At 43.5% G+C, this 20,581-nt stretch overlaps 1 protein-coding gene across 3 annotated transcripts in view; it reads right to left on the bottom strand.

Moving 5' to 3' along the window:
* The window catches only part of LYN (LYN proto-oncogene, Src family tyrosine kinase), a gene marked incomplete at its 5' end in the record, with an annotated part of 99,450 nt that overhangs the window by 27,835 nt on the left and 51,034 nt on the right, over window positions 1-20,581 (bottom strand). For all 3 annotated transcript variants that reach the window (XM_079796049.1, XM_079796050.1, XM_079796051.1), the window contains 7 exons: window positions 862-938; window positions 2,481-2,663; window positions 15,467-15,619; window positions 16,693-16,842; window positions 17,632-17,735; window positions 17,853-17,951; window positions 19,628-19,733. In XM_079796049.1, the coding sequence (XP_079652175.1) occupies window positions 862-938; window positions 2,481-2,663; window positions 15,467-15,619; window positions 16,693-16,842; window positions 17,632-17,735; window positions 17,853-17,951; window positions 19,628-19,733 (872 nt within the window). The remainder of the gene's footprint in view (window positions 1-861; window positions 939-2,480; window positions 2,664-15,466; window positions 15,620-16,692; window positions 16,843-17,631; window positions 17,736-17,852; window positions 17,952-19,627; window positions 19,734-20,581) is intronic.

Below are 20,581 nucleotides of genomic sequence, written 5' to 3'. Positions count from 1 at the left end.
CATCTCACAAGAAGGCCCCGTCTATTTCCCAACTAAAAAAAGGTCCGGGGGAAAAAATGGGAGTAAGAAATGAAGATCATAGAGACTGCCCTTTCGTACAACTTCTAGAAATCTCTGTGATATGGTACATGGCCTTCCCTACATGAACCACCTGTGGCCAATACTGAGAAACAAGCAAAAATTCCTGAACATGACGAATGAACACAATGCAACCATTAAAAGTCAGTAGCTGGCATCATTCAAATGTGCACTTCCTTGGAATACTGGGGACATTGCTGGGTTTCTGGGTAACCTCCCTCTGCTCTTAAGTACACTTCGGGAACATGTGATTTCAACATAAACAAATTCGCAACTTCTAGGCTAGTTCTGGAAATATTACAAATAAGTATTTCCCAGAATCCTAAAGGCACACCCAACAAGGAGAACTGAACAGGAAAGGAATATTGTCCCTCTGTTTTCAAGAACACTTAGGACTTAAAGGTGACAGTACATCACATTAGTAACTTAGACACCACATGTGCATGGCTTAGAAGGTGCTGCACGTACACTGCATGGAATTGCTTCCCCAAAATGCAGCCCAAAGTGGTCAATTCAGCTGCATTGTTTCTATCATTTGTGCAGAAATAAATGTAAGTATAAAGAGACTGATTTGTGTTAAAGAAGATGACTTCCAAAGTCAAAATGACACATGCACACACACTCTGTGTAAAACGCCCAGTACTGTTTCTAAGGAAGTGTACACATAACCACTGCTGGGAAACATTCAATGGAAATGCCTTCTCCTGAAACAATTTCATCGTGAATCTGACACAGGGGAGGTCTCTGCAAATTCACACACACACTGGCTGCTTCATACTTCACCTGAGCAGAAAAGTCAATTAGCTTTGGAAGCTGCACTTTGCCCCCTTCATCACTCTTCAGGAAATCCAGCAGACTACCTGTTGATAGAGGAAGAAAGAAAGTTAGTGTAGTTAAAACACAAAAGAAACCCCAAACAAATATAATTCAAGTGATCATTGCTACAGGGGGGAGCCCCACAAAATGCCTTTTCCCCTAGAACTGAGGGCAGCCTTGGGCAAGCTACTTATCTGTCTAGGTCCCTGTGAAGTGGGCATGTCCTAGTGGCTATATCAGAGTCCTTAGGAGGATGGATTGAAGCATGTGCCATGGCGCTTGGCAGGTCATGAGTGCTCAGTAAATGTTCTGCTACCTCATCCACAACACGAAACCAGGCTGTTTAGCCCTGAGATTGCTGAAAAGATTGAGTGAGATCACCCAGGGAAGGCACTGAGAACAGTGCTACACAGTCAGTGCTCAATAAAGGTTAGGCATTATTATCTGGAGAAACACATATTTACACTTACGATTAATAAGGTTATAAACTGATGAGCTCAAATCATATTTACTGAACTCCTACAGAGTTTATCATCCGGAGACTGGTTTCTGGGCTATAGCAACCTAAGCCATAGGGGCCAGGTCTTTTGTTGTTGTTTTTAAAAGAATGTCCTTTTTCGGAAGGACTCTGAGTGACTAATATTCTGAAGTTTTAATATATATTAAAAAAATATAATATGCATCTTTCTAACCTATTCATCTCTGATAGCACATTATAATCCTTTTTCATGAGATGATGGTTAATTCTGGATTCTCCATTTTCTGAGGTTGGTCGAACCCAGTCCCCTCTAACCTGTGACCTTTGACCTGATTTGAAATGTACATGTGCTCCAGGTAAAAAAGCGTCATGGTGGCCAAAACCGGTTTGGCTCAGTAGATAGAGCGTCGGCCTGCGGACTCAAGGGTCCCAGGTTCGATTCCGGTCAGGGGCATGTACCTTGGTTGCGGGCACATCCCCTGTAGGGGGTGTGCAAGAGGCAGCTGATCAATGTTTCTCTCTCATCGATGTTTCTAACTCTCTATCCCTCTCTCTTCCTCTCTGTAAAAATTCAATAAAATATATATTTTTTTAAAAAGCGTCATGGTGGACACTTTTCTTCCTTCGTTTCTTCTGAATTTTAAAGAATCGTTTGGCAGTTTATTAATATCTATACTGAGTTGCAGGAAGAAGGGCGGTGATTCAAACCCTTTTATCTGACAGTGAGAGCCACAGGGGAAAACAACCTCTTAAGCCTCTCCTCCAGTGAGTCCATGGTTACAAGGGAGTTCAATCTTGACAAGTTCAATCTTGACAATGTTCACATTTTGAAGTGACACCCTGAACCTTTACAGAATGCTACAGAGGAAAACAACCTATCTTTAGGAGTCTGAGAACTCATATTTTAAACATATAAAAATACAAATACTCTTATTTAAAAGATGTATTTATTTCTCTGATAAATATTCATTGCGAGCCTACTAGGTATTGGGTACTGTTCTTGGGGCTAATATAAATATGGAGACGAATGCAGGGAACACAGGAAGACTGGATTCCCGGCCGGGCGAGGGTTAGGTGAGTGAACAGCACTGGGCTTTGGGCGCCTCACCCTTGGCCATGTACTCCGTGATGATGTAGATGGGCTCCTCCTTGGTGACCACGGCGTAGAGCCTCACCAGCTTGTCGTGCTGGAGGGTCTTCATGAGGTTTGCTTCTTCCAGGAAAGCTTGCACAGACATCGTGCCCGGCTTCAGCGTCTTCACAGCCACTTTGGTGCTATTGTGATAGTAACCTAGGAAGGCAGAAGGGGCATGCTTTACCAAACTGAAAACCCAAAGCCTTCATGCAGAATCAGAAGAAAGTTTAGTTACAGATAGAAAAAACTTACGTAAAACTCTATACAGTGTTAACATTAGGGGCAGCTGGGTGAAGGGTACATGGGAATTAGTCTGTACCATCTTTACAAAATTACCTGAAGTTATTCCACAGTCAAAAGGTTTTTATAAAGCAATAGTTAAAAAAAGAAACACTTCTATATGTACTCCATCATGGGGACTAAGATTTCCCTCTAATTAATAAAATGTTCTTTATCCAAGATTTAAACACACACACACACACACACACACACACACACACACACACGCCCTCACACAGACAACGGTCTAGAAGAAAATGCACCAAAATATACCAAATACTGGCTATCTCCAATGGTGCACGTATGGGTGATTTTAATTTTGTTCACCCTACCTTTATTTAACAAATATTCTATGGTGAATATGTCTTATTTTTATAATCAGAAAACAAGCTTTGCAGTTAAAAATTTTATTTATATATACTAATTTTAAAGTACAATATAGAGTCAAATAAGCTTTCCCCAAAGTTTTCAAAGAGAACTGGACTTGGGTGACTCCCCATGAACAAAGGGCTCTGGGCTGAATGTCTGGGAACCACTGCCACACCCCTGTCCCCACCCAGGAGCTGCAGCGTCCTTCGGTGAAGAAACCTGTCCGACTTGGCTAACCTCAGCATTCCCCACACTTTCTTGACCACAGAACACTTTTTCATGTACTTTTTGTTGTTGTTATTAATCCTCACCCAAGGATATTTTTTCCATTGATTTTTAGAGAGAGTGGAAGGGAGAGGGAGAGACAGGGAGATAAACATCAATATGAGAGAGACACATTGATTGGCTGACTCCTGAACGTGCCCCGTGGTTTGAGCCTGCAACCAAGGAACATGTCCTCTACCAGAATTGAACCTGAGACCCTTCAGTCCAAGGGCCAATGCTCTATCCATTGAGCCAAACCATCTAGGGCAGTTTGCCACTCTGTTGACTAATGAGTTTGTCGACCACTGACCTAGACTCTCGATTCCAATAATTACAGGCTGTTGTTGTTCCTTGTGATTAAGCCCCGGCCATGTGCATTATTATTTTTTCTTTTTTACAAAATAAATTATTTTTTTTAAAAAGATACTATATTCCTATTCCCACATCTTCAAATGGGTAAGAGAAAGTATTACTTTACAGCTGTCAACCCTAATTAATAATTTTTCTTCTGGTCTTTAACACAGATTTCTCTGTTAAAACTTCCTTTTATATTCCACTTTGATTTGTACTTAGTAGCTTGTAATGCCCTCCAGAAAAATGAAGACTGCAGTATATAAAATAAAATAAGAACATATAGAAAAGGCTGTAATAGGAAGCTGACAAAATATTGTCTTATGTCATTTTCAAAAGCCACAACCTACACAGAATAATAGAATCATGAAAATATAAATGGATTTTCCAATTGTAAGAAGCTAGGAAAATTCCTTGGCAAATGGAATGGGGAAACTGAGACAAATAGCTGAACAAAGTGGCCTAGCAATTTATAGTCAGATATAGAAGGTCACGTCTTTAGAGATAACATCTAGGCCTCAGTTGTATTTCAGAAAAGCAGCAAAACCAGGTGGGTGACATCAGGACCAACTGCAATGACTAATGACGCCCTGCCCTGACACTGACCAATCTGTGGAGACCAGGCCCTGAGAGGGCGCACCTGGAAAAGCTGATGAATATTCTATTGAGAGCTCCGCTAAGACCTCCTCCCAGCCTTTAAAAAAAATCCTCAAAAATGAAGGACCCAGAGTGAGCTCTCCCTCCCAGGAATATGCCCACGCATTTCCCTTCTCCCTCTTCTTCTCCAGCAGGCAAGCATCTCCTAAACTCTAAGGGTCTCCCAGAAGACTTGCTACCAGCAGAGCAATGGGCAGTAGCGGCTAGTCCCAGGTTAACCCCCTGAATCTGCCTCCAAGGCCCGCCTTCTCTGACTTCTCAGTGAGCCCTGCCCAGGCTCATTTCTTAACTATAACATTTTTAGAGAACCAAAGCCCCACCTAGGCCCTCTCCTGTTGCTTCTTCTGTCCTAAGCTTTGCCTTGTTTCACCGTCCCCAACTTTTATAAATGTTCTAATCACCTAGACTCACGTTGGGAAATCTTCCCTGCACCAAGTCAATGACCCATACGCTACTGGCGGGCCCGAGGCAGACACACTCTGGACCGTTCCCCTTTCCAGTGACAGTGTGACTTTTCCTAGGTCTCTTAAGATCACATTTAAAGTAAATTCCACCAACAAAAGTCCTTTAATATTACATATGGATCAAGAAGATTCCATTATAAATTTGTTTAAAAGTTATAAATAGGCCCTCAGTTACATAAATGTATCTCTGGCAAAGCATAGCAAGAAAATACACTCTCTTTGACACATGTAACTGACAAAGGGCCAGTCTTCCTACAGGTCAGAAAGGAAAATGGAAAAAACAGGCGAAGGCTTAGATGAGCATTGCTAAAAGAAAAAAAAATCCAAATGACTAATAAACCCGTGAAAGGAAGATCTTACTAGTAATCACAGAAATGCAAATAGAGCCTTAGGGAGAAACCACCACCCAACTTGACAAGAATCTTGAGTTCTGGTGAGCCCATATTCCTTAGCAGGGAAACTGGGGCAGCTCCCCTAGGCCCTTGTCTGTACTTTTTTTGAGCATCCCTGAAATTGAGTTGTAAAACGTCTGTCTTTAACAACGGCCCCAAGGGGCCCATGATGAGTGTTGCCAGGAAAGCCTCTTTTTCAATGCAATTATCTTGAGCAAACTCACCCCCCACACCACCACACAGGGCTGTGCAAACCTGGGGCTCGTGTCCTTTGCTGGTGAAAGTCTAAACTGGGACAAGTGCTTGGGAAATGACGTTGGCAGTATTTAACAGACTTGAAGATTCGGACTCCTATGACCCAGCAAATCCACTCCTGGTCACAAAAACGGTCACAGCAGCATTGTTCACAGTAGCCAAAACCTGAGAACAACTCCATTCCATCCATACACAGTGAGATCCATGGGTACACCGTTGTGCATCTTGAATATAAATTCAACACAATACTATACAGGAATGAGGATGAATGTACTGTAGCTACCCCTAAAAACATGAGTGAAACTCACCAACAGCATGTTGAATAAAAGAGGCAAGACATAATAAAAGACTACCCTGGTGTAATTCATTTATACACATAAAATTCAAAACCAGGCAGAGCTAACTTCCACTGTTTGGGGAAGCATACCCCCACATACAAAAGTAGCAGAACTCTAAGGAAAAGCCAGGACAGGCTCACGAAGGTCAGAAGAGCTGCCGCCTCTGGGGCCCAGGCGTGGTGGAGATGGGAAAGGGATGAGGGAGGACGTCTGGGTGCGGGCAAGTTCCCGCTGTGTGACCTCAGTGGTCACCACACAGGTTTTCATTTTGGAATTCTTGGTGATACTGAGTATTTGTGTTGTCTGCACTTTTCTGTCTGCTTGTTATGTTACCCAGCCATAAATGCGAAAGAAACAATTATTCTCCTCCAGTCACCACAGAAGCCATGGGACTCGTTGAGACTTTTACATAACATGAAATTATGGGGGAAGAAGGAAGAAAAAAAATGCTTTCCAAGGGGAGAGGGGAAAGTTCTCAGGAAATAGTGCAGCTGCTGAAGATATTTCAAATGCTGATAAGGAGTTCGACATGAACAGTGAAGAAAACAGCTGTGTCCTACAGCCCAAGAACGGCAGCCGCTCCCTCTTAATGTCATGTCAGAGCTGTGGCATGCAAACAATAGGGCAGATTTTCATCCCGATGATTATTCACCACTAAGGGTCAAATGGGGCTTTACCAAGACATTCTCAGGAATGTGCAGGTTCGGTTCACCTCGTCATGGAGACTGGGGTTGACATTACAGGTGAAAAATGATTTTAAAAAGTCTTTGAACGCAGTAAAGATTTTCTTGTGGAGTGGACTTGGCCACCGTTCACGAACACTGGTGTGACAACCTGAGAGAGTTCACACTGTGCAAGTGTGACTAACGTGCTCAACAGCACCTAAGGAGGGTGGTTCTAAATAAAAGATGCATGTAGTTGATTTTGGAAGTTGGCTGGTGATTAATTTCAACGCAGTTGGCTCAAATGAAGGTTTACCAAGCAAAGTTCAAGTCAAAATAAGTTTGCTTTCCCCCAAAGTCTTTTTTTTATAGACCAAGAGGTAACAGGAAACATCACCCTTAGTTTCACGGATCAGTCAGTTCCCTCAGAATCCAACAATCCACAGAGGAAAACGTCACCAGGCCAGATGTCAAGAGGATCACACCAACAAGAGGAAACAGCTTGAGGCAGAACCTCCTCCTTCTTCTGTCCCCAACCCCTCTTCCTCCCCACCCCCACCCCAAAACAGGTCACTTCCTAGTATTTGTTCACTGCATTTCAGTCCAAATATATTCAGACCATAAAATGTAACTGGTGTTTCATGAACCATTCGTTGTGCTTTACAAAAGGATCAACTTACTTGGTTAACAGTGATATAAAATTTAATCTGTTCTTTTTCTGTCAGTGAAAAAAACCGAGCCTGCTATCCCTTGAGAAATACAAAGTAAATTCTGGCAGCTCTAAATTGCACAGACCTTGCTATTGTACCAGCCCTTGGACAGAGTGAGACTCACACACACACATAGGAGAGGGGGCATCCTTTAACCTCTGTTTTATAACAGAGTATCACCAATCACCATTCTTTTGGTTGTATTCCCAGTATTTCTCTGCTAAATGCATCCAACTTAGTGATGTTCTTTCAGTAGTTAAGGAGGAGATTCCTAACAAAAGATCCCAGTTCAAAATTTTCTATTTTTTCCTTTTGTCTTCTTTCTTTCTCTTCCTTTTCCTGCCTCCCTCCCTCCCTCTTTTCTTTTCTTTAATACAAGACTAAAAGAAAAAAGCACGATTAAAAAGCAAACAACTATCAATGTCAATATCCTGGCAGTGATTTTGTACTATAGTTTTGAAAGATGTTATTACTGGGAGAAACTGGGTGAAGGTTACGTGGGATCTCTTTGTATTATTTCTTTTATATATGATAGGTTTTTTTTTTGAAATACAATCCATATACCATTTACCCATTTAAAGTATATCATTCACTGGTTTTTGTATATTAAGAATTGTGGAACCAACACCACAATCAATTATTAGAAGATTTTTCATCACCCCCAAAAGAAACCCGTACCCATTAACAGTAACTCCCCCATCCTCCCCTCCCCCGACCTGAGGCAACCACTCATCTACTTTGTCTCTACAGATTTGCCTACCCTGGACATTTAAAAAAATGGAATCATAAAGTATGTGGTCCTTTGTGTCTAGCTTCTCCCATTTCACATAATATTTTCAAGGTTCATCTACGCTGGAGCGTGTGTCAATATTTTACTGCCAAATAATATTCTATTGTATGGCTATGCTACATGTTGTTTATCAGTTCATCAACTGATAGATATTTGGATTATTTACACTCCTCAGTTATTACTGAATAATGCTACTTACTATGAACATTTGTGTAAAAGTGTTTGTGTGGATACATGTGTTTTCCCCTCTGTTATTTTTTACAACCACAAATAAATCTATAACTATCTCAAAATAAAAAAAAGCTTGATTTAAAAAACCAAGAAACAAGTTGTGTTGAGTGGGAAAATCCTAGGTAATTTCTCCCCTCTATTTCATACCCTTTGTTCTATTGTCGCCATACACTCTTTATAATAAAACTAGAGGCCCGGTGCACGAAATTCGTGCACGGAGGGGGGTTGTCCCTCAGCCCAGCCTGTACCCTCTCCAATATGGGACCCCTCGAGGGATGTCCAACTGCCCGTTTAGGCCCGATCCCAGTGGGCAGTCGGATCCCTAAACGGGCAGTCGGACATCCCTCTCACAATCCAGGACTGCTGGCTCCCAACTGCTTGCCTGCCTGCCTTCCTGATTGCCCCTAACCACTTCTGCCTGCCAGCCTGATCACCCCCTAACCACTCTGCTGCCAGCCTGTTTGCCCCCAACTTCCCTCCTCTGCCAGCCTGGTCACCCCTAACTGCCCTCTCCTGCAGGGTTGATCACTTCCAACTGCCCTCCCTTGCAGGCCGGGTGCCTCCCAACTGCCCTCTCCTGCTGGCATCTTGTGGTGGCCATCTTGTGTCCACATGGGGGCAGCTATATTGTGTGTTGCAGTGATGATCAATCTGCATATTACTCGTTTATTAGATAGGATAGAGGCCTGGTACAGGGGTGGGGGCCAGGTGGTTTGCCCTGAAGGGTGTCCCGGATCAGGTGGGGGTTCCCTTGGGGTGTGGGGCGGCCTGAGCGAGGGGCCTGTGGTGGTTTGCAGGCCGGCCACGCCCCCTGGCAACCCAAGCGGAGGCCCTGGTATCTGGAATTTATTTTCCTTCTACAATTGAAACTTTGTAGCCTGGAGCGGAGCCAAGCCTGGGGCTCCCTCCGAGGCCGGCAGCCATTTGTGTTGGGGTTATAATTGAAACTTTGTTGCCTTAAGTGGGTGGGCCTGGCCAGGGTGTGCGGAAAGCTTTGCTTCCCCTGTTGCTGGCGGCAACACTGGCCTGCTCTCTCAAGCTCCGTTCTGCCGCCATTTGTTTGAATTTGTTTACCTTCTATAATTGAAACTTTGTAGCTTGAGTGGAGGCTTATGCCTGGCGAGGGCAGGCGGAAAGCTTGGCTTCCTCTGTTACCTAGGAAACCTTGCTCTCTGTGGCTGTAGCCATCTTGGTTTGGGTTAATTTGCATACTCACTCTGATTGGATGGTGGGTGTGGCTTGTGGGTGTGTCGGAGGTATGATCAATTTGCATATTTGTCTATTATTAGATAGGATTAAATATGTAACAATAACAAGGGCTCTTTGAATGCTGTTGACTGGACTAAGAGCTTACATGTATCATCTCATTCAACCCTTACACCATTCCTACAAGCTAGGTTCTTTTATAACCCCCTTTAAGATGAGCCTCTGCTGCCTCTCTCTTTTAAAATATCATTAGCAAATCAAACCAATAACCCAATTAAAAATGGGCAATGGGCTTGAATAAACATTTCTCCAAAGAGGAAATGGCCAATAAATACATGAAAAGATGTTCAACATCACTAATCATTAGTAAATGCAAATCAAAATACAAGAGACTCTACCTCAGGCCCATTAGGATGGCTACTATAAAATAGAAACAAAAACAAAACACCAGAAAACTACAAGTGTTGGTGAGGATGCAGAGAAACTGAAACTCGTGCACTGTTGGTGGGAATGTAAAGCGGTCCAGCCACTGTGGAGCACAGTATGGCAATTCTTCAAAAATTTTAAATATAGAATTGCCAAATGACCTAGCAATCCCATATATAAGATAATAAAGGTAATTGTGCACTCACATATTATTCCCAACTGCCAAAAGGTAGAAGTAACCCAAGTATCCATTGAAGGATGAATGGATAAACAAAATCCGTGTATACGTACAATGCAATATTACTCACCCCCCCGAAAAAGGAAAGTCCGACATATGCTACAACATGGATGAAACTGGAAGACATTATGCTAAATAAAAGAAGCCAGTCACACACATACACAAAAGACAAACACTTTATGAGTCCATTTATTTGAGGTACCAAGAGTAGTCACATTTATAGAGACAGACAGTAGGACAGCGGTTGACAGGGGCTGGGAGAGGGGGAAAGGGGAGTGTTTTTTAAAGAGTATGGAGTCTTGTTTTCACAAGATGAAGAGTTCTGGAAAATGGTTATACAATGTGCTTGTCCACGATAGAACTGAACTGGACACTGAATTATGTTATGTGAAAACATTAACAAATCTATTCAAAAAATAACTTTTAACAAGATTTCTACCCCCTTTCAAGCAATTTAAATGAAAAGCACCACTCTGAAGAAAACAGTTACATATTTTCCAATGCCCCACCCTCCTCTCTTCTAAACCTCAGTGGTCTCCCAGGCACCAACTAGGTACATGCGGAATAAAAGTCCTATCCAGTCAGGGTGAATATTTAGCAAGTGGCCCGGTGGAAGCCCATGAACAGGAAAAGGTGGGAAAGGGGCAGGAGGATTTTGTGCATCTAGAATTCAAAGCAAAGAGGTTTTCTCAGTCCCAGAAAGGACCAATGTGCTGGAGCTCACGGTGACCCTTTCAGCGCAGGCTTGAGCTCTTGCAGCAGAACTGTGCTGTGACCAGGTCTATTCAGGCATGTGCCCCCCACTGCGACCTTGCTCCTGACTTAACGCCAGCTCATCTAGACTGGACGAGTTGGCTGGCAAATGGAACCTGGGAGCACCACCATCGTGCAGCTGGTAAAGAGATTACCATTCTACTTGTTAGTAGCCCTCAAGAAAATGTTAGGAAAATACAGAACTATCATAATCTCTTCCTCTCGAAATGATAACCAGCAGATCCTCTCTCTTATCTCTTGGGTGTAAATAGCACACAATTCAACTCCTTTACCAGGGCTTCAGAGCTGAACACGAGGAGGCTGGAACAAAACTCCAATCCATCACTTCATACGCAAGGCTGCTGCTGCGGAGCAGACAAGAACACCCCAGCTAAGCTCCCCCTACTTTTCCCTTCATGACGGATATGCAACTCCTTTGCCGACAACTCTCCATGGGAAGGTCTAACTGGATTCTTTATAGTTTGAATTCATAATTAAAATTGGAAAAAAGCTATTGAATTACAGCTTCCAACGGCTATAGTCAAACACGGTAACATGAAAATAATCATAAAAGTAGAGTGCTCAGAGCCAGACACTATAGAAAACCCTTAAACTACATAACCTCATTCTTCCTTTCAACAAGAGGTGAGCATTGCTTGCCCATTTTACCAGTGAGGAAACTGAAGCTTGGGAGGTCAAATGAACTTGCAGATCGCTTAGCAAGTGAGTCCAGCTCTCTGGGACACCAGAGCAGCACAGGCTGGCTCCTTCACTGCCTTGAATGCCTTCGGGCAAGTTGCTTCTCTGGTTCTCAGTGTCCTCATTTATCTAATGACCATCATCATTCTTACCTTTCAGTGTAACTGTGATGAGTACAGGAGATAATCGATGGAAGTGTCCCTAGAAATGGGCCCATGGACACCGTATAGCTGGGACACCCTGGGCTCTCCTCCCGTCTTCCCCACCCTCCACCTTGTCATCTCCCCACTCCAAATCCTGGCACACTCAGATGGACTCAGAGACCCAGAGGACAATTCAGTGTAATCATGAACATGTATTTTCCTGCCAATAAAGAGATAAGGCTGGGGAGGGGAGGCCAGGAAGAGAAGGCCGAGTCCCTGGTTACCGAAGGGAGCCAGTGGGGCTGGAGGAGACGTGGCCTGGGGAGTGCGGAAGGAGGACAGGGGCAAGGGTGGCTTTTTAGAGAACTTATGGCTTCCCAGAGGGAAGAGGATTCACATGAGCAGGTAATGCCGAAACCATTTGGGGGAAGTTCTTACACAATCCTAATCTCCCCACAGATCATGAATTAATTACAAAAGGGAATGTGAAAGGGTCATTTACAATGGAGACGTCTGGTGGACCTCCTTCAAATGAAAACGAAATCAGCAATAATGGGACCAATGAACATGCGGTGCCTCCTGCCAGATGCACCGAGGACACAGCACCACTTAGCACTCACTACTCAGGCACAAAGGCAAAACCTGAGCCAAGTCTCAAGAAACACCGGAGAAATCCAAATGAAGGACATTCCAAAAACAAGTGACCCGTGTTCTACAAAACGTCGTAAAATATGAAGATGGGCTAAGGGACCGAATGTCCCAGATTAAAGGAGACTAAAGACATGTCAACTAAATGCAAACACATGATCTTAGCGACAAGGACATTCCTGGAACAATTAGGGATATTCGAATACAGACTCGGCATTAGGTAATAGAATGCATCAATGTTAAGTTTCCTGAATGTGATCACTAAATTGTGTAAGATAACGGCCCTGCTCTTAGGAGACACGTGCTTAAGTGTTTAGGGAAAAGCGTCTGAATGTCTGCAGCTTACTCTCAAGTGATTCAAACAGCAACAATAAAATATGTTTGTGTATACGTAGAAAAAGATAAAGCAAATGTATCAAAATATTAAGCAGTAAATCTAGGTGAAGGGTATACAATGTTTATTATACTATTCCTGTCCTAATGAAGCATTCATCTTATATAAAAACTGCTGTTTGAAATTTTAACCCTGCTATTTGGCTTCTGTAAATGCTTGTTTGCTTAAATAATAAGGAAAATAAGACTACTCCCATTTCAGAGAGGCCATAAACCTTCCCCAGACCAAGTCATCAGTACTGACAACAGGCCAAGCCTTTGGTTGAGGTCTCAAAGCCCCAGTATATAGGGCTCTTTAAGAACTTGCAAAGGGGGCCGGAAACACCCCATATTTGGGAGACAAAGAAGATAAAAAACATATAAATAGGGAAAGTTCCTCCATGTTGGGGCCCAGAATTTGAGAGACATTTTCCTCTGGGCCCGTGCATAATAATAATAATAATAATAAATGTAACTCCATCTCTCTAAGCATTGCTTGGTTCTTCTCTGGTTTTCTGTACCACTAATGTCATGGATTTGAAAAACAATACATTAAGAAATGTATTAGAGGAAAAAGATAAGGCAGCATTAAAAAAAAAAAAGAGCAGATAACAGCTTGATGGTTCTTCAAACAATTAAATGTAGAATTACCATATGACCCAGCAATTTCACTCCTTCATACCTAAGAGAAATGAAAATATTTGCCCACATAATAATTTGTACATGAATGTTCATAACATCATTCTTCATAAGAGCCAAAAGGTGGAAACAACCCAAATGCCCATCAACAGATAAAGAGATAAACAAACTGTGATAAATGCATACAATGGAATATTATTCAGCCTTAAGTCAGAATGAAATTCTGAGGCATGGTACAACAAGGATGAACCTTGAGGATGAACCTTAATAGTAAGTGAAATAAGCCAGTCACAAAGGGATAAATACAATACAATTCTACTTATATGAGGTACTCAGCATAGTCAAATTCACAGAGACAGAAAGTGAAATGGTAGTTGCCAGTGGCTGGGGGTGAGGTTGAGGGGGGAGGGGGAAGTGAGGAATGGATACAGTCTTTGCTTTGGGTGGTGAAAACATTTTGGAACTGGATCGAGGTGGTGGTTTGCACAACAATGTGAATGTAGTAAACATCACTGAATTGTTCACTTTAAAATGATTGATTTTATGTTACTTGAATTTTATCTCAATGACAAAGAACAGAGCAAGTTCCCCCTGCACACTCAGAGGTGGAGAATTGGTGCCAGTTGGCAGTAGATCACTCAGCTTAGAGGTTCGTGCAAAAGTGTGGGGGGTCCACAACAATAATAAATATGAAACCTGCAGTGCCCCCCACCCCCCCAAAAAAAAAAAGAACAGAGCAGATAGAGAAAGGAGGAGGGTACTCTTAGGACTTCAGCAGCAGCGTGTGAATGAGAAGAGACCACACCTAGAGTGAGCGCTCTCGCCCACGAATCTGCTGACTGGAAGGGAGACAGAGTGCCTGGCATGCGCTGCCAACTGGCTCTGAAGTGTGCCAGCCCAATGCACGCACAGCGCGTGATTCTAATCACCTGCATTCTGTATGTTCACAAACACTTACAGTGCAGTAAGAATTCATTATATGCTGGGTCAGGCTCTGCCATATGTAAAAGAACCTCGATTAAAGCAGCGCCGACAGGAGAAAGGGGACAAAGCTGGGATGGCAGGGACCAAGACTGGAGAGGAACCACCTCTGCCTCACAGACCCCTGGATGAGGAAGTGAAATGAAACCAGGCTGGGCGAGTCTGGTTCCTGCTCGGCAGGCGCTTGGACAGTTTTCAGAAGCTGCCCGCTCTTTAGAAATCGTGTTTGCTTTCACACACACAAAGCTGGGACAGGAGGAGTGATGGAACAAGACGTGTATGACTTATCCTTTCCAGAAGTAACTGCCTTTTCAACTAGAACCAGGAAAACACGATGCTTTAAAACAGGGAAAGGGGTGGAGAGAGAGGGTATTCTTATCACAAAAGAACCTCACATTCACTACAAAAACTTTAGGAAAGACAAATGGGCAAAGGAATCCCCGGGAAAAAGCCAGCATAAGAAGGCTGTCCTTCACTGTAAGGAATGGTTCATTAATGATGGCACTTGGAGCATCTTGGTGAGAAATGGCAATAAACCTGGGGCTTCCTTGCCCAGCCCGCGTGGCTCAGTGGTTGAGCATCGACCTATGAACCAGGAGGTCACGGTTCGATTCTCGGTCAGGGCACATGCCTGGGTTGTGGGCTTGATTCCCAGTGGGGGGTGTGCAGGAGGCAGCCGATCAATGATTCTCATAAAAAAAAAAAAATGTGGGGCCTCCTGAAGCCCACTAGCAAGGATGGTCCTAAACCAAGTGTACCTTCCCCAGAAGCAAATGTCCTGGAGTTAAAACGTGCTGTGTCCAGAGACTCTGGAGATGAATCACGAAAGAGCAGACAGAATAATCGGGATGAACACCCACTGCCCTGTTCCTTATAAACACGCAGTCTGAGAGAGAATTACTAAGTCACACGGAGGAGGAGTCATTTTGCAGGCCAGTTCTTGGTGCCAGGTGGACAGAGGAAAACCAAAGAAGCGATGCTTCTGACACAGGTTAGTGTTTGGCTGAGAAAAATGATGGGAACTGGCTGGAGCCCTTATTGCTCCTGTCGTCATCTGCAGAGTGACTTCTGGCTGCAGAACCGCACACTCACCCATCCAGACTTCCCCGAACTGCCCGGCCCCGAGCTTCTTCACCAACTTGATGGACTCCCGCGGGATCTCCCAGGCGTCTTTATCCCAGGGCTTCTGTGGTTTGGGGCTAATACAAGCCTTCTCCAATCTTCTGCATAAGCCATCTGACTGCTCTAATTTGAAAGAGAACAAAAAAATTTTAAAAACCAATTATATTTTGTATTTTGCCAGTACCTATGGGGAGGTTTCAAAGATTATCCTTGGGATTTCCAGCTTGCCCTAAAATGCTTATAGAAGCATCTTTTTTAGACTCTCCACTTTTGATATTCTTAAACGAAAGACAATCTAAACATACCTGATTTTGTTCATCATACTGTTACTCGACTAAAACAATAAAAAAAATAACCAACAGATAAACAAAGGCTAATGGATTGCCACACTTAATACAATGTGATTTCCAATTACGGAGCCCAGGTAAGCTCGTCATGGCAAAAGGGCATGGGCTTGGTTCTGTCACCAGGGGACCCCCAGGCCCAGGACAAGGCCAGAGCACAGCAAGCACCTCGCACACATGCCAGGTGAATAAGCGAGTGGGACAACAGAGAGGGAGGGGAGGTTCCACAAAATCTGGGGTACCGCGCTCTCTCCATCTTTTGGGACCTACGCCTTCAAGCGGGTTGTAGACATAAGCAGTCACAACAGCTGCCCACCACGGCCAACTGCAATCACACAGGGGATGAACCCAAAGGCTGGTCATGGGTTCAGCTTAACAGGGCTGGAGAGTGGCACTGGTGACAAAGGACCAGTGACTTGCCTCTGCTAAATCTTCTGGTGTTGCTGCTATTTCTGTGTTCTTTTACCAAGAGTATGTGTTCCTTTTACACACACACTCACACACACACACACACACACACACACATCTGCAAGTTGCATTCCTCTTCCAGATAGTTAAAGACATGTTGTAAAAATATGCACTATGGAAAAACAGTATTCATTTTATTTTCATAATTCTGAAATACTAATTGTCAAACACCAGGGATTAGGTGGGAAGGACTGGAATAGTTATTCCCAAGGATCAAATCTGACTTTGATTGTATATTTAATTGTAGATAAATTCAGAACATGATCCGCAATTTTACCAAGAAAAAGGTGATGCATAAAAACGTTTAATATGAAAAAGTGTTTGACACCACATAGTTACCATGATAAACGTATTTGTCTTGTCCGACCTCCAATTTTTACTTACTTTGGTAATGCTTAATCATGTCACTGATACAGGGAAAAGTGATTCTTGGAGAGATGTAATAACCCCCATTGTCCAGACTCCTAATTTTGTAGTGCTTAATGACATCACCATGCAGAGGGTCATAATCTCTGACAGACAAAGAGTAGCTTCCTGGGAGGGAAAAAGTACAAGTAAATATTATATGCATATTTTATAAATGAGATCTGCATTACACAATACTGTAGTACCCCTTTTGCCACAAAATATAAATTAAGTATGTATAGTACATAATTTGAAAAGTCCTATAAAAAGCCTACTTGAGCCCTAGCCTGTGTGGCTCAGTTGGCTGAGCATCATCTTGTGCACCAAAAGGTTGCCAGTTCAATTCCTGGTCAGGGCACATGCCCGGATTTCGGGCTCATTCCCCACTAGGGGACATGCAGGAGGCAGCCGATCAATGTTTTGCTCTCACAACAATGTTTCTCTCCCTCTCTCCCTCTCCCTTCCTCTCTCTCTAAAAATCAATAATTAAAAAATCTTTAAATTAGACAGTGATCCCTAGCAAACAGCCAGAATGAATGTAGACCGCTTTAAAAAAAAAAAAAAAGTTGACTTGTTAAATAAAGCTAGAATTTTGTTTGCTCTGAAGTTTACCAACATGCCATTTTCCTTCTTCATGATGGTTTTTAAAATTGTTTTGCTGAATTGAAAAGTTGTTTTGATTTCCTTTCTCTTAAAATTTCAGGAGTTACTCTAAATAATAATGTAAGAGACCCAGCAAACATAAAGCGTGGTGAGAAATGGCCGTAGTTATGCCAGTTTCCTATGCTACTTTAGCAAACTGGTAGCAAAATAAATAGTTTGAATTTGTTATGTTTGCAAACTATAAAATTTCACTACTGGGACATAAATATTGAGTTCCTAAGTGGTGTTTATGAGAAGCCTTATGCCCTTTCTTACCCTTTAATGTTTCACTTTCTCTGATGAGGAAGGCCCCGGGGCTGTTCCCTGGTGCCAAAAGCTGTCTTTCGGCATCTTTCCTGGTTATATCCTTGAAAAACCACCTGAGAAGACATGGTCACAGTTCATGTTATGCTCCAGGGAAGTAAAGAAAAAAGAATGAACGAGAAATCCAACGTGGCAAACAAAACCCTCAAAGATGACAACAGGCAAAGACTCACTCTTCCGTTTCCAAGGTGTTGACTTTGGCTACGTAGTTGCTGGGGATGAAGCCTTCTCTCTTTGTGGAAAGGGATTTAGCTTTCCACCACTCTCCGTGCCTGGAATAGAAGCACACATCAGAAAGGGTGTCCAATTACTCAAGAACTACAATAGCAATGGTCTCCAGGTGATGTGGTGGGTGGGGGAGGGTGGGAAGATTCCTGAAACCTGGGAATCCAGTGGGAAAATTCACTCCTCTTGCTGAAATAAAAATATGTGTACAGACTGAAACAAAGGAAAACAGCCTCACAACCAAGGTGTGGGTCACTGTGGTCAGCAATGCACAAACAAGAGTTGGTGAAAATGGTTCCATCCTGCAGAAGCAAAATGCTTGTAATTTCCCAATGGATATCCAAGAAATGCTTTAGGCCAGTGGTCGGCAAACTCATTAGTCAACAGAGCCAAATATCAACAGTACAACGATTGAAATTTCTTTTGAGAGCCAAATTTTTTAAACTTAAACTTCTTCTAATGCCACTTCTTCAAAATAGACTCGCCCAGGCCATGGTATTTTGTGGAAGAGCCACACTCAAGGGGCCAAATAGCCGCATGTGGCTCGTGAGCCGCAGTTTGCCGACCATGGCTTTAGGCTCCTAACAGAAATGGGAGTCAAGGGGATAATGAGCCATAGTTCCTATGTTAGAGACTCCTTTGTCCAAACATCTAGTTTCCATAGATAGAGGCCCTAGAAAACCATAAAATAATTTCAAGCAGGCAGACCTTGTCACTTGCACTTGCCCTCAGCATGGAGCTGGGGAGGAGGATGGGGCAATGAAGGAGGGAAAATTGGATGGGTCCCTATGAGCCTTCAAATTCCCACAGGCAGATGGATCCTCATCAGCAAGACATGGAGGGCTACAATGGACACTAATCTATATGCTTACACTGTATTTATCCATATGAACATACACACACGTAATCCCCACATCAGCCATGACAGAGGCCCTGTGAAGCCCATTTTACAAAGGAAGAAACTGAGGTATAGAGTTGAAGTAATCTGTGAAGATCGCACAGCAATAAACGGCAGGGCCAGGATTAGGCTCAAGTTCATGCTCAATCAGTAAGCGATAATAGCTCTCAACCACTTAACACCTTATAGTTAATAAAGGGTTTCTCTCCTCTAACCCTGGTTGGCAGGCCAGGGTGACAATGTATGCAGATTAGAAGGAAAAGCAAGTTAGAATTGAGATACTGGGAGTTCCTTATTCTCAGTACTCAACCCCTACCCCTGTGGTCTGACTAGGGTCACAGGTCTGTGAGTCAGCATGGATGGGGTTAAGCAAATGATGATGTCCAAGTGTCTTCACAGAAGTGTCACATGCTGATAAGGGCTTTATTGAGTTGACCACTGCTTTAGCATAGTGTCCTTAAAATCAAACCCAGTGGGACCCATAAACCCAGTCTGAATGTGAGTAAACAAAATGTCATTATAATAACACACATTCTACACATGCCCACACTTCTTAAGGTGGCGGAGATGGATAAGAAAGAAATCAGTGCCTGTCTTCAAAGGGAAACTTCTGGCGAGTGCTCACAGGCAAACTCCAGAGGACCATTCCTTCGGCCCCACGCCTTCCACTCCCAGCCCTACCACAGCAAGGAGCCTGGGAGGCCTCAGCCCACAGAGCAGGTCTGGCTCTTGCTGTGCTGCTGGAAGTAGAACGAGGGGCCAGTGTGTAGGACTCCGTGGCCTGGGTCGAGGGGCGGCAGGTGCAGTGTGCCTGGGAATACTTACTCCTCCAAGACTTTCATCTTCTCTCCTTTCCTGAAAGACAAGTCGTCTGGGTGGATGCCATCATAGGGGTACAAGGCTACCACAATGTCTCCTTGCTCCTCTGGATCTAACAAGAGAGAACACAGATGAAGGAAGACCTTTAAAAACCCATCCGCAGAAAACGTTTGGACAAATCCTCATCGGGCACAAAGGATGACAGGATGTGCTGATGAGAGGGGGAGCTGGACAGGGGCGTGTGCTTCCTGCCTGGTAGGGCTGAGGGCCTACATGGTCTGCAGTAAATAGCTGTACGCACTGCGTGCAATGCTCGTTATCTCAGATCACGCAGACCTACTCCTCTGATTCACTCCAACCCTATAGTTAAGAAATGATACACCATAATGCTGTTCATAGCAGCATTCTTCACAATAGCTAAAAGGAGGAAACAATCCACTGTCCAGTGACCAATGAATGGATAAACAAACCGCGATCTACACATACAACAGCATCCTATTCAGCCTTACAAAAGGGAGGAAATCCTGACGCCAGCCACAGCAGGAGTGAGCCTGCAGGACATTATGCTAAGTGAAACAAGCCAGTCACAAAAGGACTGATACTCTGATTCCACTTCTATGAGATTCCTAGAGTATCAAACTCACAGAGACAGGAGGTAGAATGGTGGGAGCCAGGGGCTGGGAGGAAGAGCAATGGAGTTCGTGATTAATGGGTAGGGTTTCAGTTTGAAAAGATGAAGAAGTTCTGGAAATGGATGGGGGTGATGGTTGCACAGCAATGTGAATGCACGTAATGCTACTGTCCTGTACCCTTAAAAATGGTTAAGATGATTGATTTTATGTTATGTGTATTTTCTCACAATAAAAAAAGAAAAGTAATAACCAGGAAAACGGTTTCAAAGAGTCTCTAACAGCCCTGGCCAGTTTGGCTTAGTGGATAGAGCATTGGCCTGCAGACTCA

This window comes from Cnephaeus nilssonii, assembly GCF_951640355.1.
Source record: "Cnephaeus nilssonii genome assembly, chromosome: 18".
In the NCBI taxonomy this organism is placed as follows: Eukaryota; Metazoa; Chordata; class Mammalia; order Chiroptera; family Vespertilionidae; genus Cnephaeus; species Cnephaeus nilssonii.
The sequence above is the reverse complement of the archived record's forward strand: the minus strand, read 5'-3'. Positions and strand labels throughout refer to the sequence as shown.